The sequence below is a fragment of the Oncorhynchus masou genome, chromosome 30 (assembly GCF_036934945.1).
Source record: "Oncorhynchus masou masou isolate Uvic2021 chromosome 30, UVic_Omas_1.1, whole genome shotgun sequence".
NCBI classification, from domain to species: domain Eukaryota; kingdom Metazoa; phylum Chordata; class Actinopteri; order Salmoniformes; family Salmonidae; genus Oncorhynchus; species Oncorhynchus masou.
Window position 1 is genome coordinate 9,315,772 of NC_088241.1, and position 22,153 is coordinate 9,337,924.

Here is a 22,153-nt window from a genome sequence, read left to right on the forward strand (position 1 = left end):
TGTTCCACCAGCTAAATCATAACCTACTTATAATAATATTGCCATCTCATGGAACCGAATTAATGATAATGCTTTAGTCTTCTAATGTACAAATAACCTATGACCTCTTAAAGACAACTCAAGTCAAATATATAATTTTAATATGATTGTATTTTTGGTAAAAACAATGTTTTAGTGGAAGTGAAAACACATTTTAAACCAATACATACATAGATTATTTCATAAGGAATCATCTTTCATTCACAGTGAAAAAAGTCAAACAAGTCCACAAACTGCATTGTCCTCTTCTATCCCTAAGCATAGTAAATGATAGGCTTGCCTGTCTGTGTGAGCCATGGAAAAACCACTGCTTTGAATAGGGCCCTGCTGTGGGCCCATTTCAGTGTTAAGTCCTTTGGGTGTTTTTCAGTTTGTGCCAGAGAAAAGCAGCAGGCCTACAAAACACCTGCCCACAGTGACAGGAGAAGGGCATCCGGCACTCTTTCCTCAGCTTCAAAGTTATGCTGTCACCTGGACATCGAGTCGTGTTGGAAGCTCCAACCATGTGCTGTGCGAGGCACTTTGCCCCGTCAAAGGTCTCCCCGCAGGCAGTGCATATGTAGCGGGTGGCCTGGGCGTGCTGGAGGTAGTGGCGCAGGAGGTGCAACCGTCGCAGGAACGACCTACCACAGTGGCAGCGGTACCGCCGGGAGCCCCGGTGGAGGTAGCGGTGCTTCACACTGAGCGAGGGCTGCTGCGAGACGGCGCCGCACTGGCGGCAGGTGTAGGTACACTTGGAACGCCAGCTCATCTTCATGCGTTTCTCCAGGGCCAGCTCCTTACTTCTATTCACAAACATACACATGATGCTTAGAGGGGCTGGGGCAAAGGCAAGGGTAAGGGGGGAAGACTGCGCTAGAGGGGGGGTATGGACAGGTGAGAGGTGGATCATGGTGATTTTCCCCGGGGCAGAGGCTGAGGCAGGTCTAGGGGATGGGGTGGTGGGGGATCTGATAGGGTCCATGGCTAGGGCAATGGGCCTGGGTGTCTGCTGTTGGACAGATTTTGCCTGATGGACAGTCTGTTGCAGAAGGTTAGAGAACTGCCCAAGGGGCTTTGCTGTGTTAGTCTGCGTGGGTGCCGTGACCTGAGGTTTGGGAGGGTTGGTCTGTGGGGCCACTGGGACCAGCCTGGCCATTTTCGCTGGACCACCACCAGTGTTGTCAAAGAGCAAGGTGGCCACCACAGGAACAGCTGGCTGGGAAGAGGAGGTGGTAGACAGCATTACTCTAGGCAGAGAAACAGACTGTCCAGCAGGTGTTAGCTGGCCAACTGCATTGGGGCCCTGATCAGACACTGGGACTGGGGCCAGTCGTTTCAGCTCCTTATTTCCACTACTGCAACACATCAGGGTGGAGCTACTGGGGCTCTGCCGGCCTGAGGTGGTAGAGATAGCCATGGGTACGAAGGAGAAAGTCGTAGCGGAGGACCCACCAGCTTGGGTGACCAGCTTGTCAGCGTGAGCTAAAAAATATGGTCCACCAGACTGCCCTCAGTAAGAAAGTAAGCTTTACACATAACACATTGGATGCCCTTCTGCTTATTGCAGTACTTCATGTGATGTTCCAGACTAGTGAAGGGCCCTCTGCCGCAATGGACACAGGCACCTTTGTCAGGCGTCTCTGTGACTGGGCTCTGAACTCGGGATTTGGTACTGTGATAGGAAATCATATGGTTGGCCAGAACATCACTAGGAAAGAAAAACTTGCACACAGAACATTGGATGCACTTCCTCTTAGAGCAGGTCTTCATGTGCTTGCCCAGATTAGTGAATGGTCCCTTGCCACAATGGTCACAGGTACCTTTGTCAGGGGTCTCTGATGGGATACTGTGAAAGAGAACCTTATGGTCGGCCAGGGCTGTCTCTGTAGGAAAGAAAACGTTGCAAACAAAGCATTTGAAGCCCTTCTTCCCAGAGCAGGTCCTCAAGTGGATATCCAGATTAGTGAATGGACCTCTGCCACAATAGAGACAGGTACCTTCAGGGGTCTCTGAGTCTGTGCTCTGGACTTGGTATGGGATGCTCTGGACTTGGTATGGGGTGCTATGGACATGGTATGGGGTGCTATGATAGCAAACCATATGATCAGCCAGGACCGATTCAGTAGGAAAAAAAACTTTGCACACAGAGCATTTTAAGCCCTTCTGCTTAGAGCAGGTCCTCATGTGGATGTCCAGACTAGTGAATGGTCCCCTGCCGCAATAAACACAGACACCTTGGTCAGAGGTCTTTGATGTGGCACTGTGATATTGAAGATTATGGTCCACCAGGGATTTCTCAGAAGGAAATTGGACTTCGCACTCAGAGCATTGGAAGGACCAATCCCTAGAGCAGCTCCTCAAATGGAAGTCCATATCAGTGAATGGCCCTCTGCTGCAAACAGCACACATAGTGGAAAGCTGTCCGTGAACTGAAACGTTATGGTTCTGCAGGGCCTTCCTATTATGGAAGAGTACCCTGCACTCAGTGCATGTAAGACCTTTCCAACTGCAGCCTCTTAAATGGACGTCCATATTAGTGAATGGCCCTGTTCCACAATGGATACACGTAGTGGGATCAGGGACATATGGGGGGGATGTGTTTTTTTTGGGACAGTTGTGGTTTTTGTAGATGGCCAGATCGGGGAAGACCTGACGGCAGAACTCACAGGTGTACATTTGGCCCGATATGGCTTCAGAGTGAGTCCGAATCTGATGGTCCAACATGGCCATCTCGGTAGGGAAGACGGCTTGGCATAAAGAGCATTGAAAGTCCTTCATATTGCAGGTCTTCACATGAAAGTCCATATTATGATACGGTCCTTTGGTGCAATAGATGCAATAATAAGGCTTGACATGGGACAACTTGGTCTTGGGCTGCGTAGTCCGGGATGGCCGGGTCTTGGCGTTCCGTGTGCGTACAGGAGTGTAAGAAGACCCACTGGATTCCCCAGTGCTACTGGACCTCGAGTCAGAATCTGATAACTCTTCTGGGTCAAATTCTGACTCCCGCTCAGACGAGGAGGGCTCACCCTCTTGGTCAATAAGCATCTCAACATCCTCGTCCTCTTTTTCACTCTGGATGTCATTGTTCCTATCCTCCCGTTTGCTTTTAACTTCCTCCTGCTCTTCTTCACTCAGCATGATGTCCTCCTCATCGATATCAGTTTCTCCGCTGCTCTCTGTTAACCTGTCGTTGTCTGTTCCTCCTGCACTCTCAGTGTCTTCGCTATGTTCACTCCCCTCTCCATCGCTGATACCCTCATCCGACTGGAGGGGGGCGCCATCAACCTCAACCCCTCTCTCCAGTTTGACATGGATCCTCAGTGAGGGAGTCAGAATGGAGGAGCCTAGGGTCAGAGTGGAAGGGTCTGGTTTGACATCTTCCTCCTCCTCCAGCCTATGTCTGGTCTTTGTCATTCTCCCATTGCTTTCCATGCTATACGTATGGTCTAGGGTCACTGCTGAAGGTAGAGTACACTGTGCATTTAAAGCCTCCTCACTGCAATTTAAGCCATCATTTGAGGTGTCCTCATGGTCAAGAGCCACCACTGAAGGTACAGTATAATGTCCCTTTAAAGTTTCCTCACTGCCATTCAAGCCATCATTTGAGTTGTCCTCATGTTTGACAGCCAAGGCTGAAGGTAGAGTATACTGTCCCTTTAAAGTCTCTTCACTGCTATTCAAGTCCTTATTTGAGATGTCCTCAAGGGGTGTATTTAACAACTCGGTGAACAAGTGTATTCCAATGTGCTTGTTGAGATCCCACAAGTTGCTGAAATGCAGCTGGCAGTTACTGCAATGGAGGACTGAGTTTGGGTGTGCGTTGACTAGGTGCATAGCCAGTGATACTGTGCGACTGAAAGTCACCTGACATATGTTGCAGGACGTTGAGACCTTGGACCTGTGGCTCTCAAAGTGTTCGATCAACTCCTGGCCAGACTTGAATTGCACGCCACATTCCCAGCACTTTCCCCCCAGCTCCATGGAATGCATGCCGTAAGTAGAGATGCTGTTCCCTGACAGGTCACAGTCATCGTCGCTCGAGTCCTCTGGCATAGAGAACGGACGTGGCACAGAAAACCTGGGGATCTCCTGCAATTCACAGCAAAATGACTTATTAGAGACAAAGTGAGTAAATTAATCAATCAATAGTTTACAAAGTGATGACTATTGACTGACCACAAATATATGATTGTTTACCAATTGCTTACATATTACGCAGGGACTAGTGAATGTCAATAAATAGAGCATTGGAAACAGCATATTCAAAGCCTAACAGCCAGAGTAGTTTTTCTTAATCAATTTATTAAAAGGATAAGTTCTGTATTTTGGATGTAAATAACATTTTATTGAAGTATGCAGACACTGAGATTTCACTTGTTTTTGAGAAACTTACCCCACCAGCAATACACATGATATTCTGTATTTCTGTCATTTAATTTAATCACACCTTTATCAAATCAAACTTTATCTGTCACAATCGCTAAACACAACAATGTAAATAGTCCGGTGGCCATTTGAGTAATTGTTCATCAGTCTATGGCTTGGGGGTAGAAGCTGTTGAGGAGCATTTTGGTTCAAGACTTGGCCGCCCGGCACCGCTTGCCGGGCGGTAGCAGTGAAAACAGTCTATAACTTGGGTGACTGAAGTCTGACAATTTTATGGGCTTTCCTCTGACACCACCGATTATATAGGTCCTGGATGGCAGGAAGCTTGGCCCCAGTGATGTACTGGGGCATACGCACTACCCTCTGTAGCGCCTTACGGTCAGATGTCGAGCAGTTGCCATACCAGGTGGTGATGCACCTAGTCAAGATACTCTTGATGGTGCAGCTGTTGAACCTTTTGAAGATCTGGGGACCCATGCCAAATCTTTTCAGTCTCCTGAGGGGGAAAAGGTTTTGTTGTGCCCTCTTCATGATTGTCTTGGTATGTTTGGACCATTATAGTTTGTTGGTGATGTGGACACCACCAAGGAACTTGAAACTCTTGGCCCGCTCCACTACAGCCTCGTTGATGTTAATGGCGGCATGTTCGGCCCGGCTTTTCCTGTATGTTGTCCATGATCAGCTCCTTTGTCTTGCTCACACTGAGGGAGAGGTTGTTGTCCTGGCACCACACTGCCAGTTCTCTGACCTCCTCCCTATAGGCCGTCTCATCGTTGTTGGTGATTAGGCTTACCACTGTTTTGTTGTCTGCAAACGTAATGATGGTATTGGAGTTGTGTTTGGCCACGCAGTCGTGGGTGAACAGTGAGTACAGGAGGGGACTAAGTACACACTCCGGAGGGGCCCCTATGCTGAGGATCAGCGTGGAAGATGTGTTGTTGCCTACCCTCACCACCTGGGGGCGGCCCGTCAGGAAGTCCAGGATCCAGTTGCAGAGGAAGGTGTTTAGTCCCAGGGTCCTTAGCTTAGTGATGAGCTTCGTGGGCACTATGGTGTTGAACGCCGAGCTGTAGTCAATGAACAGCATTCTCACATAGGTGTTCCTTTTGTCCAGGTGAGAAAGGGCAGTGTGGAGTGCGATTGAGATTGTGTCATCTGTGGATCTGTTTGGGCGGTATGTGAATTGGAGTGGGTCTAGGGTCTCCGGGAGGATAATGTTGATGTGAGCCATGACCAGCCTTTAAAAGCACTTCATGGCTACCAATGTTTTGTGCGACTCGAGCAGTTTCGCCTATCCATCTGTGCCACTTCTCCATATAGCCTGCACATACACACATGGAAAAGTATCATGGGTTACACGGAGAAGTATCACTTGAGTCACACAAAATGGAATATAACGGTGCGGATAAAGTTTGGATCACACAATTTCATGTGTACAATATCTAAAGACCTGCATCACTATACTGAGAGAGTTGCTGTTTCTAAAAATATGTACTTGAGTGTTTTTGGAGCCTTTGTTCATGTTTTAGAATGCCCTTGTAACTGCAAAACGAGTATGAGGAAGTATATCGCTGTTGGGGTACACTTCCCAAAAACAAGTGAATTCGCAAAAAGAAATGTATGGGTACTTCAATAACATGCCATTTACATCCAAAATACAGATGTATTTCAAAAGAGTGAACATCTCCTTTAATAGTCTACATAAAGAAAAACATATCAAAAGTACCAAGTGTACAGGAGTAGAAATAAAGTTGGGATTTTCAGAGTGTTCCCTGTCCTGCAGAGGAGAAAGGAGAAAGAAAAAATAACAAGGCAGCTGATGGAGAAGGCATTGAGAGAGGAAAGAGAGAAGTATAGATAGGGATACATTCAAGAGGGATACAGAGCCAATCCCATTTCCATGCCAGACTCAATTGACCGAAAGGGAATTTGGTTTAAAAATGTAAATAATGAAAAATTCATCCAACTAATCAGTATCTAAATTGACACCTATCAAAATGATATGTACTCTCCCGCTGTACATAATTTGGGATGGATGACATACCACTGTGAACACTGATAGGATATCATTGATAACTAATGTCCCTGGCCTGTATCAACTCTGTTTAAACAACTCACTGGTGGACTCTGCTTGTGGGCTTTGTTCATATCCTCCAGTAGCTCCACCTCTGCCCCCACGGTCTCCTGAATCATTATGTCTTCAGCAGCCATCTCCATAGCAACCATATACTGGCTCCCTACATTTTGAGTGACACAAAGTAAGCAAAGAGAAATCCACACACAGACTGACAGACACACAGATGATATAGTGACATGGATTAAGTCAGAATAACTTGCTACTACTGTATCACAGATAGAAGAAGGGTTAGTTACCAGTATCTTCGGTATTACTGTGATAGTTCAACTCTCAAAGGCAAAATATTAGTACTAATGTCAGTTTCTGCAAAACGTTGCTAATATTGATCAAGCGGGTTGCTAACTTCCATTATTTTGTACAGCTAACCACTAACGTTACTAACGTTACTAGCTACTTGGAACTGTCGCCTATTCCTATCTGCTGGTACTAACGTTACCGTTAGCTGGGCAACGCAGATTGCTACTTCACAAGTTATCATCAAATGTTTTTATTCAGACAAACTATGGTGTCATCACTAGTCCAAACAATTGCAAATTGGACAAATGCAGGTAAGTCCCACCCGTTTCGTTTGCTTCCGTTTACGAAACGTTTTGCAACAGAATAGCGTCAAGAATACACCCATAACAAGATATGAGACAAGTTATTCCAATTATGTACTCTAAACTACACAGGTGTGTAGCAACATCGCTCACTAACGTACAAGCTAATTCTCAAACGTGAGGATGACGTAACAATTTTTCTCCAAAGCAATGACGCGCTCAACGTTGTTGTTATCAATAGAGAACGCGTTCCCCCATTCGATAATGTCGTTGGTTTGGTGCACGTGCGAAATTGACAATGATTCATTCATTGTTTGACTTAAATTACCTAGCTAACACCTACTACGAATTGTACATAACTGCAGCAACATTTTAAAAAAACATTACCTTTTATTAAGTCATTTTTAAAACGTAAATGATCCCTGCTTTGGCTTCCATCATTTATTCTCTATTTCCTGTTTTAACAGGAATGGGTGGAGTCAGTGTGAAGCCTACAGCTCCCAGTATGCACCAGTGGCCATCTTTCTAAACGCTATACTACAACTCCCAATATTCATATTTTATTTAAACGAATTCCACACATTTACAAAAAACTAACAAACGAAAACAAACACATTCACATAAGGCTACACATACTTATATTGCAAGTTGAAAGACTGCTGTATAAACTACACACTGTACCTTTGTTTACCATAATGTAACCCCTGTCCATAAGGGCATACAATAATTGAGGATTTAAATGTGATGCCATTTCAACTTATTATATTATGAGGACTATTTTATTTGCTAAGTGAGGAATTTAAATTAGTAACAATAGGACGATATTGTTGTTAAGTAGCTAAATTACTATTTTTAGGTTATGTGTAGGACACTTGTCTTCTCTACAACCCAATGGCACAATCTAATGACAATAACATTGTCATAAAACCTTCCTGCACGAGATCATGATATCATACCATATAGGCCTACAAAAATGCATGTGGTTCTATTTGATTATTATTTCTTCAGTTTTGCATCACCAGCTAGGTTTCCATCCAATAATTTAATTTATTTATTTTTTATTTTTTTATTTCACCTTTATTTAACCAGGTAGGCAAGTTGAGAACAAGTTCTCATTTACAATTGCGACCTGGCCAGGATAAAGCAAAGCAGTTCGACACATACAACGACACAGAGTTACACATGGAGTAAAACAAACATACAGTCAATAATACAGTATAAACAAGTCTATATACGATGTGAGAAAATGAGGTGAGATAAGGGAGGCAAAGGCAAAAAAAGGCCATGGTGGCGAAGTAAATACAATATAGCAAGTAAAACACTGGAATGGTAGATTTGCAATGGAAGAATGTGCAAAGTAGAAATAAAAATAATGGGGTGCAAAGGAGAAAAATAAATAAATAAATGAAATACAGTAGGGAAAGAGGTAGTTGTTTGGGCTAAAATATAGGTGGGCTATGTACAGGTGCAGTAATCTGTGAGCTGCTCTGACAGTTGGTGCTTAAAGCTAGTGAGGGAGATAAGTGTTTCCAGTTTCAGTGCTTTTTGTAATTCGTTCCAGTCATTGGCAGCAGAGAACTGGAAGGAGAGGCGGCCAAAGAAAGAATTGGTTTTGGGGGTGACTAGTGAGATATACCTGCTGGAGCGTGTGCTACAGGTGGGAGATGCTATGGTGACCAGCGAGCTGAAATAAGGGGGGACTTTACCTAGCAGGGTCTTGTAGATGACATGGAGCCAGTGGGTTTGGCGACGAGTATGAAGCGAGGGCCAGCCAACGAGAGCGTACAGGTCGCAATGGTGGGTAGTTTATGGGGCTTTGGTGACAAAATGGATTGCACTGTGATAGACTGCATCCAATTTGTTGAGCAGGGTATAAACTAATAAACTACATGCTTTCCTGACGAGTCGGAGGAATACAGTTTTGATATTTTTACCAGGGTGTAAGACTAAATATTTATATTTAAATAAGACTAAATATTGTATAGGTAAATAAGACTAAATATTGTATATTAACCCTCTACAACAAAATAACATGTTTTTATGGCACCGGCTCATTACACGTGCATGTATGGTTTGAAATCTGTGCACTGAAGCCTATTCACATGATTAATTCTAGGTTCATTTAGAGGACATTTCAAAATCCATCTGAAATGATTGTGACACCATGTTTCTCCTGCATGCCAGGTCTGTTATATATATATATATATACATGATTAGCTAAAAGTATGCCTGAACTACATGAACGGCGCTACATTTTACACAGCATTTACAAAATATTGGAACTCCAATTAGTGTACAAAGCATGGAATTATGGGATGTATTCATTACGTCTTGCAACGGAAAGCGTTTACCGTTTGAAAACCAAAGGGAAGAAAACAGAGCAAACGAAACGGGGCGGGACCTAGCACCTACCTACTTGAATATATCAAATAAAAACTATCGTATTCGTTGCAAAACGTTTTTCATTTTACAACAGAATTTGCGTAATGAATAAGACCCCTGTCGTGCAGTAAAACCACGTTGAACTGCCCGGAACCTATGCAGCTGGCTTCGTTTCCCAACGAAAGAATTTGAGAGCTGTACTTCAGCGTTACCATCTGATTTTGTTTCCGTTTTGTGGATTCTATCTGGAAAGCAATTAGCTAATCCTTCTTGAAAACCAAATTAATCGCACAATGTAAGTGTTAACGAAATAGCTATATGTATTGTAAAATGAAAGACGAGTGAACGTGTTTTAAATATATGCGTCGTTGGCCTGGGAAGACTAGTGGCGTTCATTCAATCATTGCAATTTCCCCGGCTAAAACTATGGTAATTTCTATGGTTTGTTCATGTAGTATATATATATATGGGATATATATATATATCTTAAAATGTTCCTGTCCACTTTACCTGGACAGCGAGTTGATCTAGCTAATAATAGACATTCACCACTTAACGGTAACAAGAGGAGGTTTCGCATAGTCGTGGTCGCCAGCAACACAAGAGCATTTAAGTGTCCGGCTCCTGGTTCTCGGTTTCTCGAACATCAACTCCAAGACGAGCATTTGCCCTTTTTTTTATATTCAGGTAGTTGCGGGATGATAGTCCTTCCATTGAAAATGTCTAGGAACAACCCCCGGCTTCAGACCCTTGCTGTCTGACGTAGGAAGATATTCGCTAGGGTTGAAATGTAAGCTGCAAATATACCGTATGTTCTTCCTCGACGTATCTTAATTTCCTGCCCACACTACTACTTCAGTTCATCATTGTTCGGGGAAATATGTCTGTTTATGTTTGGAATTTGAGCACTGCGGGACACTACAAAAACGTATGTTTCGCGATTCCGCCATTGGCATTTCTGTTGCCGGAAGTGCGCCTACCCACCCGCAGCTACTTCCGCTTTTAAATCAAATCAAATTTTATTTGTCACATACACATGGTTAGCAGATGTTAATGCGAGTGTAGCGAAATGCTTGTGCTTCTAGTTCCGACAATGCAGTAATAACCAACAAGTAATCTAACTAACAATTCCTAAACTACTGTCTTATACACAGTGTAAGGGGATAAAGAATATGTACATAAGGATATATGAATGAGTGATGGTACAGAGCAGCATAGGCAAGATACAGTAGATGGTATCGAGTACAGTATATACATATGAGATGAGTATGTAAACAAAGTGGCATAGTTAAAGTGGCTAGTGATACATGTATTACATAAGGATGCAGTCGATGATATAGAGTACAGTATATACGTATGCATATGAGATGAATAATGTAGGGTAAGTAACATTATATAAGGTAGCATTGTTTAAAGTGGCTAGTGATATATTTACATTTCCCATCAATTCCCATTATTAAAGTGGCTGGAGTTGAGTCAGTGTCAGTGTGTTGGCAGCAGCCACTCAATGTTAGTGGTGGCTGTTTAACAGTCTGATGGCCTTGAGATAGAAGCTGTTTTTCAGTCTCTCGGTCCCAGCTTTGATGCACCTGTACTGACCTCGCCTTCTGGATGATAGCGGGGTGAACAGGCAGTGGCTCGGGTGGTTGATGTCCTTGATGATCTTTATGGCCTTCCTGTAACATCGGGTGGTGTAGGTGTCCTGGAGGGCAGGTAGTTTGCTCCCGGTGATGCGTTGTGCAGACCTCACTACCCTCTGGAGAGCCTTACGGTTGAGGGCGGAGCAGTTGCCGTACCAGTTGCCGTGCATCTGTAGAAGTTTGAGTGCTTTTGGTGACAAGCCGAATTTCTTCAGCCTCCTGAGGTTGAAGAGGCGCTGCTGCACCTTCTTCACGATGCTGTCTGTGTGAGTGGACCAATTCAGTTTGTCTGTGATGTGTATGCCGAGGAACTTAAAACTTGCTACTCTCTCCACTACTGTTCCATCGATGTGGATAGGGGGGTGTTCCCTCTGCTGTTTCCTGAAATCCACAATCATCTCCTTAGTTTTGTTGACGTTGAGTGTGAGGTTATTTTCCTGACACCACACTCCGAGGGCCCTCACCTCCTCCCTGTAGGCCGTCTCGTCGTTGTTGGTAATCAAGCCTACCACTGTTGTGTCGTCCGCAAACTTGATGATTGAGTTGGAGGCGTGCGTGGCCACACAGTCGTGGGTGAACAGGGAGTACAGGAGAGGGCTCAGAACGCACCCTCTTGGGGCCCCAGTGTTGAGGATCAGCGGGGAGGAGATGTTGTTACCTACCCTCACCACCTGGGGGCGGCCCGTCAGGAAGTCCAGTACCCAGTTGCACAGGGCGGGGTCGAGACCCAGGGTCTCGAGCTTGATGACGAGCTTGGAGGGTACTATGGTGTTGAATGCCGAGCTGTAGTCGATGAACAGCATTCTCACATAGGTATTCCTCTTGTCCAGATGGGTTAGGGCAGTGTGCAGTGTGGTTGAGATTGCATCGTCTGTGGACCTATTTGAGCGGTAAGCAAATTGGAGTGGGTCTAGGGTGTCAGGTAGGGTGGAGGTGATATGGTCCTTGACTAGTCTCTCAAAGCACTTCATGATGACGGAAGTGAGTGCTACGGGGCGGTAGTCATTTAGCTCAGTTACCTTAGCTTTCTTGGGAACAGGAACAATGGTGGCCCTCTTGAAGCATGTGGGAACAGCAGACTGGTATAGGGATTGATTGAATATGTCCGTAAACACACCAGCTGGTCTGCGCATGCTCTGAGGGCGCGGCTGGGGATGCCGTCTGGGCCTGCAGCCTTGCGAGGGTTAACACGTTTAAATGTTTTACTCACCTCGGCTGCAGTGAAGGAGAGACCGCATTTTTCCATTGCAGGCAGTGTCAGTGGCACTGTATTGTCCTCAAAGCGGGCAAAAAAGTTATTTAGTCTGCCTGGGAGCAAGACATCCTGGTCCGTGACTGGGCTGGATTTCTTCCTGTAGTCCGTGATTGACTGTAGACCCTGCCTCTTGTGTCTGAGCCGTTGAATTGGGATTCTACTTTGTCTCTGTACTGACGCTTAGCTTGTTTGATAGCCTTACGGAGGGAATAGCTGCATTGTTTGTATTCAGTCATGTTACCAGACACCTTGACACCTTGCCCTGATTGAAAGCAGTGGTTCGCGCTTTCAGTTTCACGCGAATGCTGCCATCAATCCAAGGTTTCTGGTTAGGGAATGTTTTAATCGTTGCTATGGGAACGACATCTTCAACGCACATTCTAATGAACTCGCACACCGAATCAGCGTATTCGTCAATGTTGTTATTTGACGCAATACGAAACATGTCCCAGTCCACGTGATGGAAGCAGTCTTGGAGTGTGGAGTCAGCTTGGTCGGATCAGCGTTGGACAGACCTCAGCGTGGGAGCTTCTTTTTTTAGCTTTTGTCTGTAGGCAGGTATCAGCAAAATGGAGTCGTGGTCAGCTTTTCCGAAAGGGGGCGGGGCAGGGCCTTATATGCGTCGCAGAAGTTAGAGTAACAGTGATCCAAGGTTTTTCCGCCCCTGGTTGCGCAATCGATATGCTGATAAAATTTAGGGAGTCTTGTTTTCAGATTAGCCTTGTTAAAATCCCCAACAACAATGAGTGCAGCCTCCGGATAAATGGTTTCCAGTTTGCAAAGAGTTAAATAAAGTTCGTTCAGAGCCATCGATGTGTCTGCTTGGGGAGGGATATATACGGCTGTGATTATAATCGAAGAGAATTCTCTTGGTAGATAATGCGGTCTACATTTGATTGTGAGGAATTCTAAATCAGGTGAACAGAAGGATTTGAGTTATTGTATGTTTCTTTCATCGCACCATGCCTCGTTAGCCATAAGGCATACACCCCCACCCCTCTTCTTACCAGAAAGGTGTTTGTTTCTGTCGGCGCGATGCGTGGAGAAACCCGTTGGCTCCACCGCTTCGGATAGCGTCTCTCCAGTGAGCCATGTTTCCGTGAAGCACAGAACGTTACAGTCTCTGATATCCCTCTGGAATGCTACCCTTGCTCGGATTTCATCAACCTTGTTGTCAAGAGACTGGACATTGGCAAGAAGAATGCTAGGAAGTGGGGCACGATGTGCCCGTCTCCGTAGTCTGATCAGAAGACCGACACATTTCCCTCTTTTTCGGAGTCGTTTTTTTGGGTCGCTGCATGCGATCCATTCCGTTGTCCTGTTTGTAAGGCAGAACACAGGATCCGCGTTGCGAAAAACATATTCTTGGTCGTACTGATGGTGAGTTGACGCTGATCTTATATACAGTAGTTCTTCTCGACTGTATGTAATGAAACCTAAGATGACCTGGGGTACTAATGTAAGAAATAACACGGAAAAAAACAAAAAACTGCATAGTTTCCTAGGAACGCGAAGCGAGGCGGCCATCTCTGTCGGCGCCGGAAGTAAGAACCCTGAAGTGTGAAAAGAGCCACTCCTCAGATCCATTCCACCCAAATATGTTACTGTAGCTAGCCACTGCATTTCAGTAGATCAGAATGCATTACATTTGAACTGATATTGTAGTTATCTGTTCCTGTGTTATTTTGACAGTTGACCACAGTGTGCAACATGTCAGAATCTGGCCACAGTCAACCTGGCATGTACGGACAGGGAAGAAGGAGAAGGCGACGCCGAGATAGGGATGTGGGTCCCCCGGGGCAAAACCTCTCTGGTCCCAGTCGAGATCGGGAATATGTCCCCAGAGAACGCAGGGTAAGGACAAGAGTGCAAGGCTTTCCTATGTGGGAAAATTATCTATATGGGCTACCCTTGTTTATTGTAGTTCTCATCTGGTCTTTGAAGGATGGCAGTGAGGAGCCTCCAGGACCACTCCTTCAGAAGACCCCCATCATCCTGGCCAAACCCCCTGGAGAACGGGTAAAAAGAGATGCTCTTACTGAAGGTTGTTGTCTGTAAGCTGACTAAAGGTTTTAATGAATTCAGATGCATGGTTCTTGGCAGTAAATACAACAAGTATAATGCATTGGCTCTTGTTTTGTTGCAGTCCAAGCCTTCCCAGAGTGTACCCACCAGTGGAGGCCAGGCCCTGGAGAAGCCCATCATGCTCATCAAGTCCAGGGAGGACGGGGGGAAACCAGGGACCCCTCCTGAAGTGGCTTCTCCGGCCTCTGGCTCTGGGGCCTCAAAGCTAGAGAGGGAGGGCCAGCGCCCTACCCAACCTGTCTACCAGATCCAAAACAGAGGCATGGGAGCAGCTGCTTCCAGCGGTGCTGTCGACCGTGAGTCAATACTGGTCATCAGCATTACCCTAGCCATCATAAGTGTTTATTTACTGTAGCAGTGAATACAATCTCTAACACATGCACATTACTTACAGCTGTGATTGGCCAGACCAAGCTCGTCCCCCCTGAGAAGATGAAGCACAGCATCAAGCTGGTGGATGATCAGATGAACTGGTGTGACAGCGCCATGGAGGTAAAGCTCTTCCGATTATTGTTGTCATGCCATACACATGTGTAACATATCTGTAGCCAGGCAACATGTTCCATGTTGTGTAACAGATTTATTGTCCTACATTACAGTATCTAAGGGACCAGATCAGTGTTTCTGCTGCAGTCATTTAGCTGTGGCTCTTTGAAGTTGCTAGGACAGTCCACATGAACTTTTCCTTTGCAAAATAAATGAATAGAAAAACCAGACAACACCATTAGAGGTCGACCCATTAATCGGAATGGTCGATTTCAAGTTTTCATAACAATCGGTAATCAACATTTTTGGATTATGGCCGATTACATTGCACTCCACAAGGAGACTGCATGGCAGGCTAACTACCTGTTACGCGAGTGCAGTAAGGAGCCAAGGTAAGTTGCTAGCTAGCATTAAACTTAACTTATAAAAAACAATCAATCTTAACATAATCACTAGTTAACTACATGGTTGATGATATTACTAGTTTATCTAGCTTGTCCTGCATTGCATATAATCGATGCGGTGCCTGTTAATTTACTACTTCGCCAAATGGGTGACGATTTAACAAGCCATTCGTGAAAAAGCACTGTTGTTGCACCAAGGTGTACCTAACCATAAACATCAATGCCTTTCTTTAAAATCAATACACAAGTATATATTTTTAAACCTGCATAAGAATATTTATATTCTTTTAACTAAGGAAATTGTGTCACTTATCTTGCGTTCTGTGTAAGCAGAGTCAGGGTATATGCAGCAGTTTGGGCCGCCTGGCTCATTGCGAACTCTGTGAAGACCATTTCTTCCTAACAAAGACTGTAATTAATTTGCCAGAATTGTACATAATTATGACATGACATTGAAGGTTGTGCAATGTAACAGCAATATTTAGACTTAGGGATGCCACCCATTAGATAAAATACTGAACGGTTCCGTATTTCACTGAAAGAATAAACGTTTTGTTTTCGAAATGATCGTTTCTGGATTTGATCATATTAATGACCTAAGGCTCGTATTTCTGTGTTATTTTAATTGTCTATGATTTGATATTTGATAGAGCAGTCTGACTGAGCGGTGGTAGGCAGCAGCAGGCTCATAAGTATTTATTCAAAACGCACTTTCCTAATTTTGCCTGCAGCTCTTCGCTGTGCTTCAAGCACTGCACTGTTTATTACTTCAAGACTATCAACTCCCGAGATTAGGCTGGCAATACTATAGTGCCTATAATAACATCCAATAGTCAAAGGTATATGAAATACAAATGGTATAGAGAGAAATAGACCTATAACTTCAACCTAAAACTTCTTACCCTTCTTAACTTCTTATTGCACTTTTACTTTCTTCTCCAACACTTTGAGACTAAATTGATTTTATTGATGCATTATATTAAGTTAAAATAAGTGTTCATTCGGTATTGTTGTAATTGTCATTATTACAAATATATATATAAATAAAAACTGTCCGACTAATCGGTATCAGCTTTTTTTGGTCCTCCAATAATCGTTATCGGAGTTGAAAAATCATAATCGGTTGACCTCAAAACCCCATAGTATAACAGTTCACCTAATCGGTTTGTTGTTGTGCCTTCTATGTGAGAGAAATATTCCCCTCAAGGCAGATGTAAGTTGCGAGTGCCATAAGGAGGTAAACATCCATTCTGACAAGCAGTCAATGCACATCAATTCATAATGCACAGTTTGTTTTGGGACAAATTCATGAATATGATGCTAACCATCTTAGGGATCAAATCCCATTAACGGGATAGATTTGACAACATCCGGTGAAATGGCAGAGCGCCAAATTCAAATTAAATTATTAGCAATATTAAACTTTCATGAAATCACACATGCAATACACCAAATTATAGCTACACTTGTTAATCCAGCCAACATGTCAGATTTCAAAAGGGCTTTACGGCGAAGGAAACCATGCGATTATCTGAGGATATCACCCCACCAAACAAACACAGACAATCATAATTCAACCCGCCAGGCGCGACACGAAACTCAGAAATAAAGATATAATTCATGCCTTACCTTTGACGAGCTTCTTCTGTTGGCACTCCAATATGTCCCATAAACATCACAAATGGTCCTTTTGTTAGATTAATTCCGTCGATATATATATCCAAAATGTCCATTTATTTGGTGCGTTTGATCCAGAAAAACACCGGTTCCAAGTTGGGCAAAATGACTACAAAATCTCTCATAAATTACCTGTAATCTTTGTCCAAACATTTCAAACAACTTTCCTAATACAACTTGAGGTATTTTCTTTCGTAAATAATCAATCAAATTTAAGACGGGATAAACTGTGTTCAATACCGGACAAAAACAAAGTGTACACTAACAAACAGTTCACTTCACTTCATTTGACCCTCATTCTGAACTGCCTTACTTCTTCATTACACAAAGGAAAAACATCAACCAATTTCTAAAGACTGTTGACATCCAGTGGAAGCGATAGGAACTGCAAGCAAGTTTCTTAGAAATCCAGATCACCATCGAAAACTCATTGAAAAGAGTGACCTAAAAAAAAAATCCTGGATGGTTTGTCCTTGGGGTTTCGCCTGCCAAATAAGTTCTGTTATACTCACAGACATCATTAAATCAGTTTTAGAAACTTCAGAGTGTTTTCTATCCAAATCTACTAATAATATGCATATCCTAGCTGAGTATAGGTAGTTTACTTTGGGTGCGCTTTTCACCCGGACGTGAAAATAACACCCCCTAGCCTAAAGAAGTTTTAATTAAAAGATCCCTGCTACACATTTTTCCAGAGGAACACTGAGTCAAACAGACATGTTGTGTTGTCCTGTGTTACAGTACCTAAGGGACCAGACAGACATGTTGGTAGTGGGAGTCATTGGCCTGCAGGGAACAGGGAAATCCACCATTATGTCTCTATTGTCTGCCAACGCACCTGAAGAAGACCAAAGGTATTGTTCTATTGGCACCTCCTTACATGGAGCTCTTTCCATCTATAAAGACAGGGAATATTGTGTTGTATATTGTTATAGTCTAAATTAATGTAATTCAATTTCAAAGTAAACGGTAACAGATGGTTGTATTGTATCTGTGTGTTTGTGTAGGGGCTATGTGTTCAGGGCTCAGACTCAGGAGATCAAAGAGAGAGGAGGGAACCAGAGCACTGGTATTGACTTCTACATTACCCAGGAAAGAGTCATCTTCTTAGACACACAGGTCAGATTAAAGCATCAGCGGTTAAGGCAATTTGCTGTATCTCTAATTTGGTATTTATTCATGTACCATTCTTCTTGCTCCAACATTATTTTCTATACCAATGTGTTCCTCTTCCCTGTGTGTTTCTCCAGCCCATTCTCAGCCCCTCCATTTTGGATCACCTCATCAACAACGACCGCAAGCTGCCTCCAGAGTACAACCTCCCTCACACCTATGTGGAGATGCAGGTCAGTGAGGGGCCAGCAGGGGGCACTGGGCAACAGAGGCTCTAAAGGAGAGCTACTTCCTGTCTAATCTGATCCAGTTTTAGGATTGAGTCTTAAAACATCTGTCTGTTTGCATAACGTGTTCCCATACTGTATGTTGAAGTCGGCTTGTAAGTTCTACTGTTCTCTTAAGGTGTTATTACTCACTCTTTCACCTCTGCTCTTTTTGAATCAGTCTCTTCAGATCACTGCCTTCCTGTTCACAGTGTGCCACGTGGTCATTGTGATTCAAGACTGGTTCACTGACATCAACCTCTACAGGTAACCACCCCACCTGTCTGGGAAAAAAAGAGCCCATTAGCACTGATTCACTAATGCTTATCATGGAGTTTTCAAATCAGGGCGGGTAGGATCATTATTGGAGGGTGTTGTTCCTTGTTCCGTGTCTTGAGTGTATTTTGGCTGTGGCATTACCTTTTCCACTTATCACCGGGGAAATGTTTTACAACCTCTCGTCCATTCCACTGTCACACCATTGGGAATGTTCTGATATCATATTCTTGTTTGTTGTGCTGTGTGAATATTCTGACCAGGTTGTACGAAGTGTCTCTGTGGTGATGATGATATTGTCTCTGACCAGGTTCCTCCAGACAGCAGAGATGTTAAAGCCCTCCACCCCCTCAGCCAGCCATGACAGCACTGGTTCTTCTGGCAACGAAGAGGGATCAGAGTACTACCCTCACATAGGTGACAGACGCAGACACAGACGCAGACACAGACGCACACACACTCCAGTTCCGGCTCAGTGTACTGAACTCTCCATAATGTGTTGTTCTGTTGTCTAGTGTTCCTGCAGAACAAATCTAGTCGGGATGAGTTCTGTCCCAGAAACCTGAAGAAGATGCATATGGCAGTGGACAAGCTGATGGCCCACTCCCATCTGAAATACAAAGGTTAGACTGGAGAGGATGTACCAACAGGCTTATCACAGCATTCACATATTTAAACACTATACTATTGTGTTGTTTCTATATTAGGATTCCCGCACGTGCATCTTTTTGAAGGGTGAGAAGTGCAAAGCAGTGACAAATGTCATTAAAAAGCCCCATAAAGTGTGCAGACATGGGTTTAGTTAGCATGTATTGATTTCTGTATGCAGGCACTTTGTCCATGCTGGACTGTAATATTTTCCCTGGCCTGGACCGCGACTACCTGGAAACAGAGGTCAACATGTTCCTGCTGCCCCTCATGGAGAATGAGGGGGAGGACGCTCTAACCAAAGCAGGTCAGAGCAAATACCATGTCTTAGTTTTCACACACTTCTGTCTATATTTGTGGATGTTCTCCTCTCTCATTCCTTTGTGATACTGATTCCCCATGTCTGTGTCTTGGTGTTTTGTTCTAGGGTCTGGGTCCGCCCCTCTCTTCTCTCTCCTCCCGGGCTACAGAGGACACCCTACCTTCTCCTCTCAGGTCTCCAAGCTCCGCAGCCAAATCCTGGCCATGTCCCGCTGTCAGCTGTCACACACCATCCTCACAGAGAAGAACTGGTAAGGGAAGCACAGAAGGGACACAAGTGTTGGCGTGTCTGTCACTCACTGTATACATTTTGTGATTGGCTGGAAATTAGGCAAAACTGTACTCGAAAATATGTTTGACTGTTATGTTGTGACAGGTTTCACTATGCAGCTCGCATCTGGGACGGGGTGAAGAAGTCCTCAGCCCTGTCCGAATACAGCCGTCTACAGGCTTAGCAACAATGTCAACCTGTTGTTATGAATATACTGGAGGAAATGGATGTCCCTGTCCTACATCAGGACCAGAAGAGACAGAGAGAGGTGGGTCTGGAGATGGACAGTGCCAGTACTATTGGGCTCACAGGTTCAGTCAGTGGTGATGTGAGGTGCTTGATGTTGAGGAGAGGTCCATCTCATCTCATGGAGCTACAGATAGTTCAACTTTGGTGTCTTTGTAACAGAGGGAGAAAAGGGGACAGCTGATAAGATTGATGTCAATGTGACAGTAAATAACCCTGCTAAGTGTTAGAAGATTCAGATGGTACAGAAAATGACTGACTGAAAGATACATTCTGACTAACATGATGCAAATGGTGAAAGTAATATTTACTTGAAGCATACAGCGATGCTTCATTTTTATTTCAAAATGTGTGATTGTCTAAAGTATTTGTTACCTGTTCACCTGAAATGTTTCGATTTGTTTTATTATGTAAAGATGGAGCTGAGATTCAGTACTAGACACTTCTGCAACTTGACAAGAATTTATAAAAAAATATGATGTAATCATTAACATTAAACCAATATACTCTGTTATTTCTCCCTTCTTCTGATGTAATAACATAAGAATATTGTAAGAACATTCTGAAAGAGTATAAAATCATTTGTAAACCACCTCCTTTACATTTCAGGTCAGTAATATTAAGTATTAACTAGGATTTGTTTCAAATCCATAAGCAAAAAAAAACATTTTGGGATTATGCAATCATCTGACTGTCATGGTGGTGATAGAATCCTTTAAAAAAATGGATTTCATGCTGTAGGTTATAGAGATTAAATTGGTATGGATATGCAAAAGGAATTTCATGTATACTTTTGGGCAATATACATTTTCCTTATATAATAAATGGCACTTATGAAAACATCCCTCGATCTTGATAAACACAATCCAAACAGTCTCTGACATTCTCACTCATCGGCCTTCAGAGCCTTCTTCAGTTAGTTTTGTGCATCTTCAGACAGATCTTCAGCATGTAGTAGGTGGTGCCATAAGACATACCTCATGGAGCCCAAGACTGGAATGGTACTCAAGAAGTACTCATCCACCATCGATGTTGACCCAGATGCCTTGGTCAGAATCTTGATGCGTATGGTCTTATCTCCTTGTTCAGAGGGGACTTCGGGACTGCTTTCAGCTCCTCCACTGGCACACATGCTCATCAGCAAGGCTCTGCAGAGACTCATTATTAAGACCAAAAGCCTGATAGTACATTCTGATCTCCCTTACCAAGATGGTTATATCTACACTAAAGGAGAGACCTGAAATTGGTACTGTATTGCTGCAACAGCCAGATAAAAGAGCTGATCTCCATATGTTGGCTTGGAGAGCCTCTCTCTTCCTCTGGTTGATTTTCATGTTGGGAATGGAAGTTCCTTCTCCATCGTCTCCCCCAGCTTGGGGAAATCATAGCGAGGTACTGTAAATGGAGATGAGTAACACCTGAGACTCCACACCATGATACTCAAACATAAAATCAATACATGTACAACCACAACAGTAACTATGTTTCCATTAACTTGTCCAGTGATTTATTTTTTGGGGTCGACGTTTAGAAAGTTAGCATAGAAAATAGATGCAACAATTGTCTGCTAGGGTGAATTTCCATTGAACTATCTTTTTGATGAAAACAGCTGGACATAATGACATCACCCCTAAAAATATTTTTCTTTGTCTTTAAAGAGCTACTTTTTAACATTAGGCTTTATTTTATAACAGCACCACACCAGTGTCTACATACACTGTAGGGAACTTCTGTTCTTTCCCTGACAGACTGACCAGGTGAATCGAGCTCGGTGAAAGCTATGGTTCCTTATTGATGTCAATCGGCCCTACGCACTTCTCAGTAGTTAGTATTCAGACTTTATGCATAATGAGCTTTGCAGGTGTGGTTCCCTTGTGTGCACTGAATAAATGTAATTAAACACCTGAAAACCCTCCCACTTGCTGGCCATCAGAGTTGCTCATGGAGTTTACATTCAACCGGGTTTTGGGTACATTTATCTAAAGACATCCATTTGA

General features: G+C 43.7%; 2 protein-coding genes across 6 annotated transcripts; one reads left to right on the plus strand and one right to left on the minus strand.

Moving 5' to 3' along the window:
- Window positions 1-118: 118 nt before the first annotated feature.
- LOC135521997 (zinc finger protein 667-like) lies at window positions 119-7,547 on the minus strand. Of its 5 annotated transcripts, XR_010452632.1 has the most exons (4): window positions 7,474-7,547; window positions 6,529-6,647; window positions 6,137-6,187; window positions 4,122-5,731 (listed from the first exon to the last, which is right to left on the minus strand). XR_010452632.1 is itself a non-coding variant. In XM_064947858.1 (3 exons), exons 2-3 carry the CDS (start codon window positions 6,634-6,636, stop codon window positions 1,504-1,506), a joined length of 2,718 nt encoding a protein of 905 aa, XP_064803930.1. In that variant the 5' UTR covers window positions 6,637-6,647; window positions 7,474-7,547; the 3' UTR covers window positions 119-1,503. The 5 variants fall into 5 exon arrangements, 3 of the variants coding, with proteins under 3 accessions (XP_064803930.1, XP_064803932.1, XP_064803931.1); XM_064947858.1 differs by lacking the exons at window positions 4,122-5,731; window positions 6,137-6,187 and adding an exon at window positions 119-4,113; XM_064947860.1 differs by lacking the exons at window positions 4,122-5,731; window positions 6,137-6,187; window positions 7,474-7,547 and adding exons at window positions 119-4,113; window positions 7,107-7,280.
- A 2,094-nt stretch (window positions 7,548-9,641) lies between these two features.
- Window positions 9,642-20,667, plus strand: LOC135522002 (nonsense-mediated mRNA decay factor SMG9). Its single transcript, XM_064947865.1, has 14 exons — window positions 9,642-9,763; window positions 14,056-14,217; window positions 14,308-14,382; window positions 14,510-14,744; window positions 14,843-14,940; window positions 17,757-17,869; window positions 18,023-18,134; window positions 18,266-18,361; window positions 18,576-18,661; window positions 18,981-19,087; window positions 19,186-19,293; window positions 19,500-19,625; window positions 19,746-19,890; window positions 20,016-20,667. Exons 2-14 carry the CDS (start codon window positions 14,074-14,076, stop codon window positions 20,092-20,094), a joined length of 1,524 nt encoding a protein of 507 aa, XP_064803937.1. The 5' UTR covers window positions 9,642-9,763; window positions 14,056-14,073; the 3' UTR covers window positions 20,095-20,667.
- The last annotated feature ends 1,486 nt before the right edge of the window (window positions 20,668-22,153 follow it).

Excerpts from the sequence above, each read along its gene's own strand:
- LOC135521997 (XM_064947858.1), bottom strand. The coding sequence starts at position 6,636 with ATGGTTGCTATGGAGATGGCTGCTGAAGACATAATGATTCAGGAGACC. Across the intron at positions 4,114-6,528 it reads CCCACAAGCAGAGTCCACCA|GAGATCCCCAGGTTTTCTGT; the intron begins GTGAGTTGTTTA and ends TGTGAATTGCAG.
- LOC135522002 (XM_064947865.1), top strand. The coding sequence starts at position 14,074 with ATGTCAGAATCTGGCCACAGTCAACCTGGCATGTACGGACAGGGAAGA. Across the intron at positions 14,745-14,842 it reads TTCCAGCGGTGCTGTCGACC|CTGTGATTGGCCAGACCAAG; the intron begins GTGAGTCAATAC and ends CATTACTTACAG. Across the intron at positions 18,362-18,575 it reads ACACCTATGTGGAGATGCAG|TCTCTTCAGATCACTGCCTT; the intron begins GTCAGTGAGGGG and ends TTTTTGAATCAG.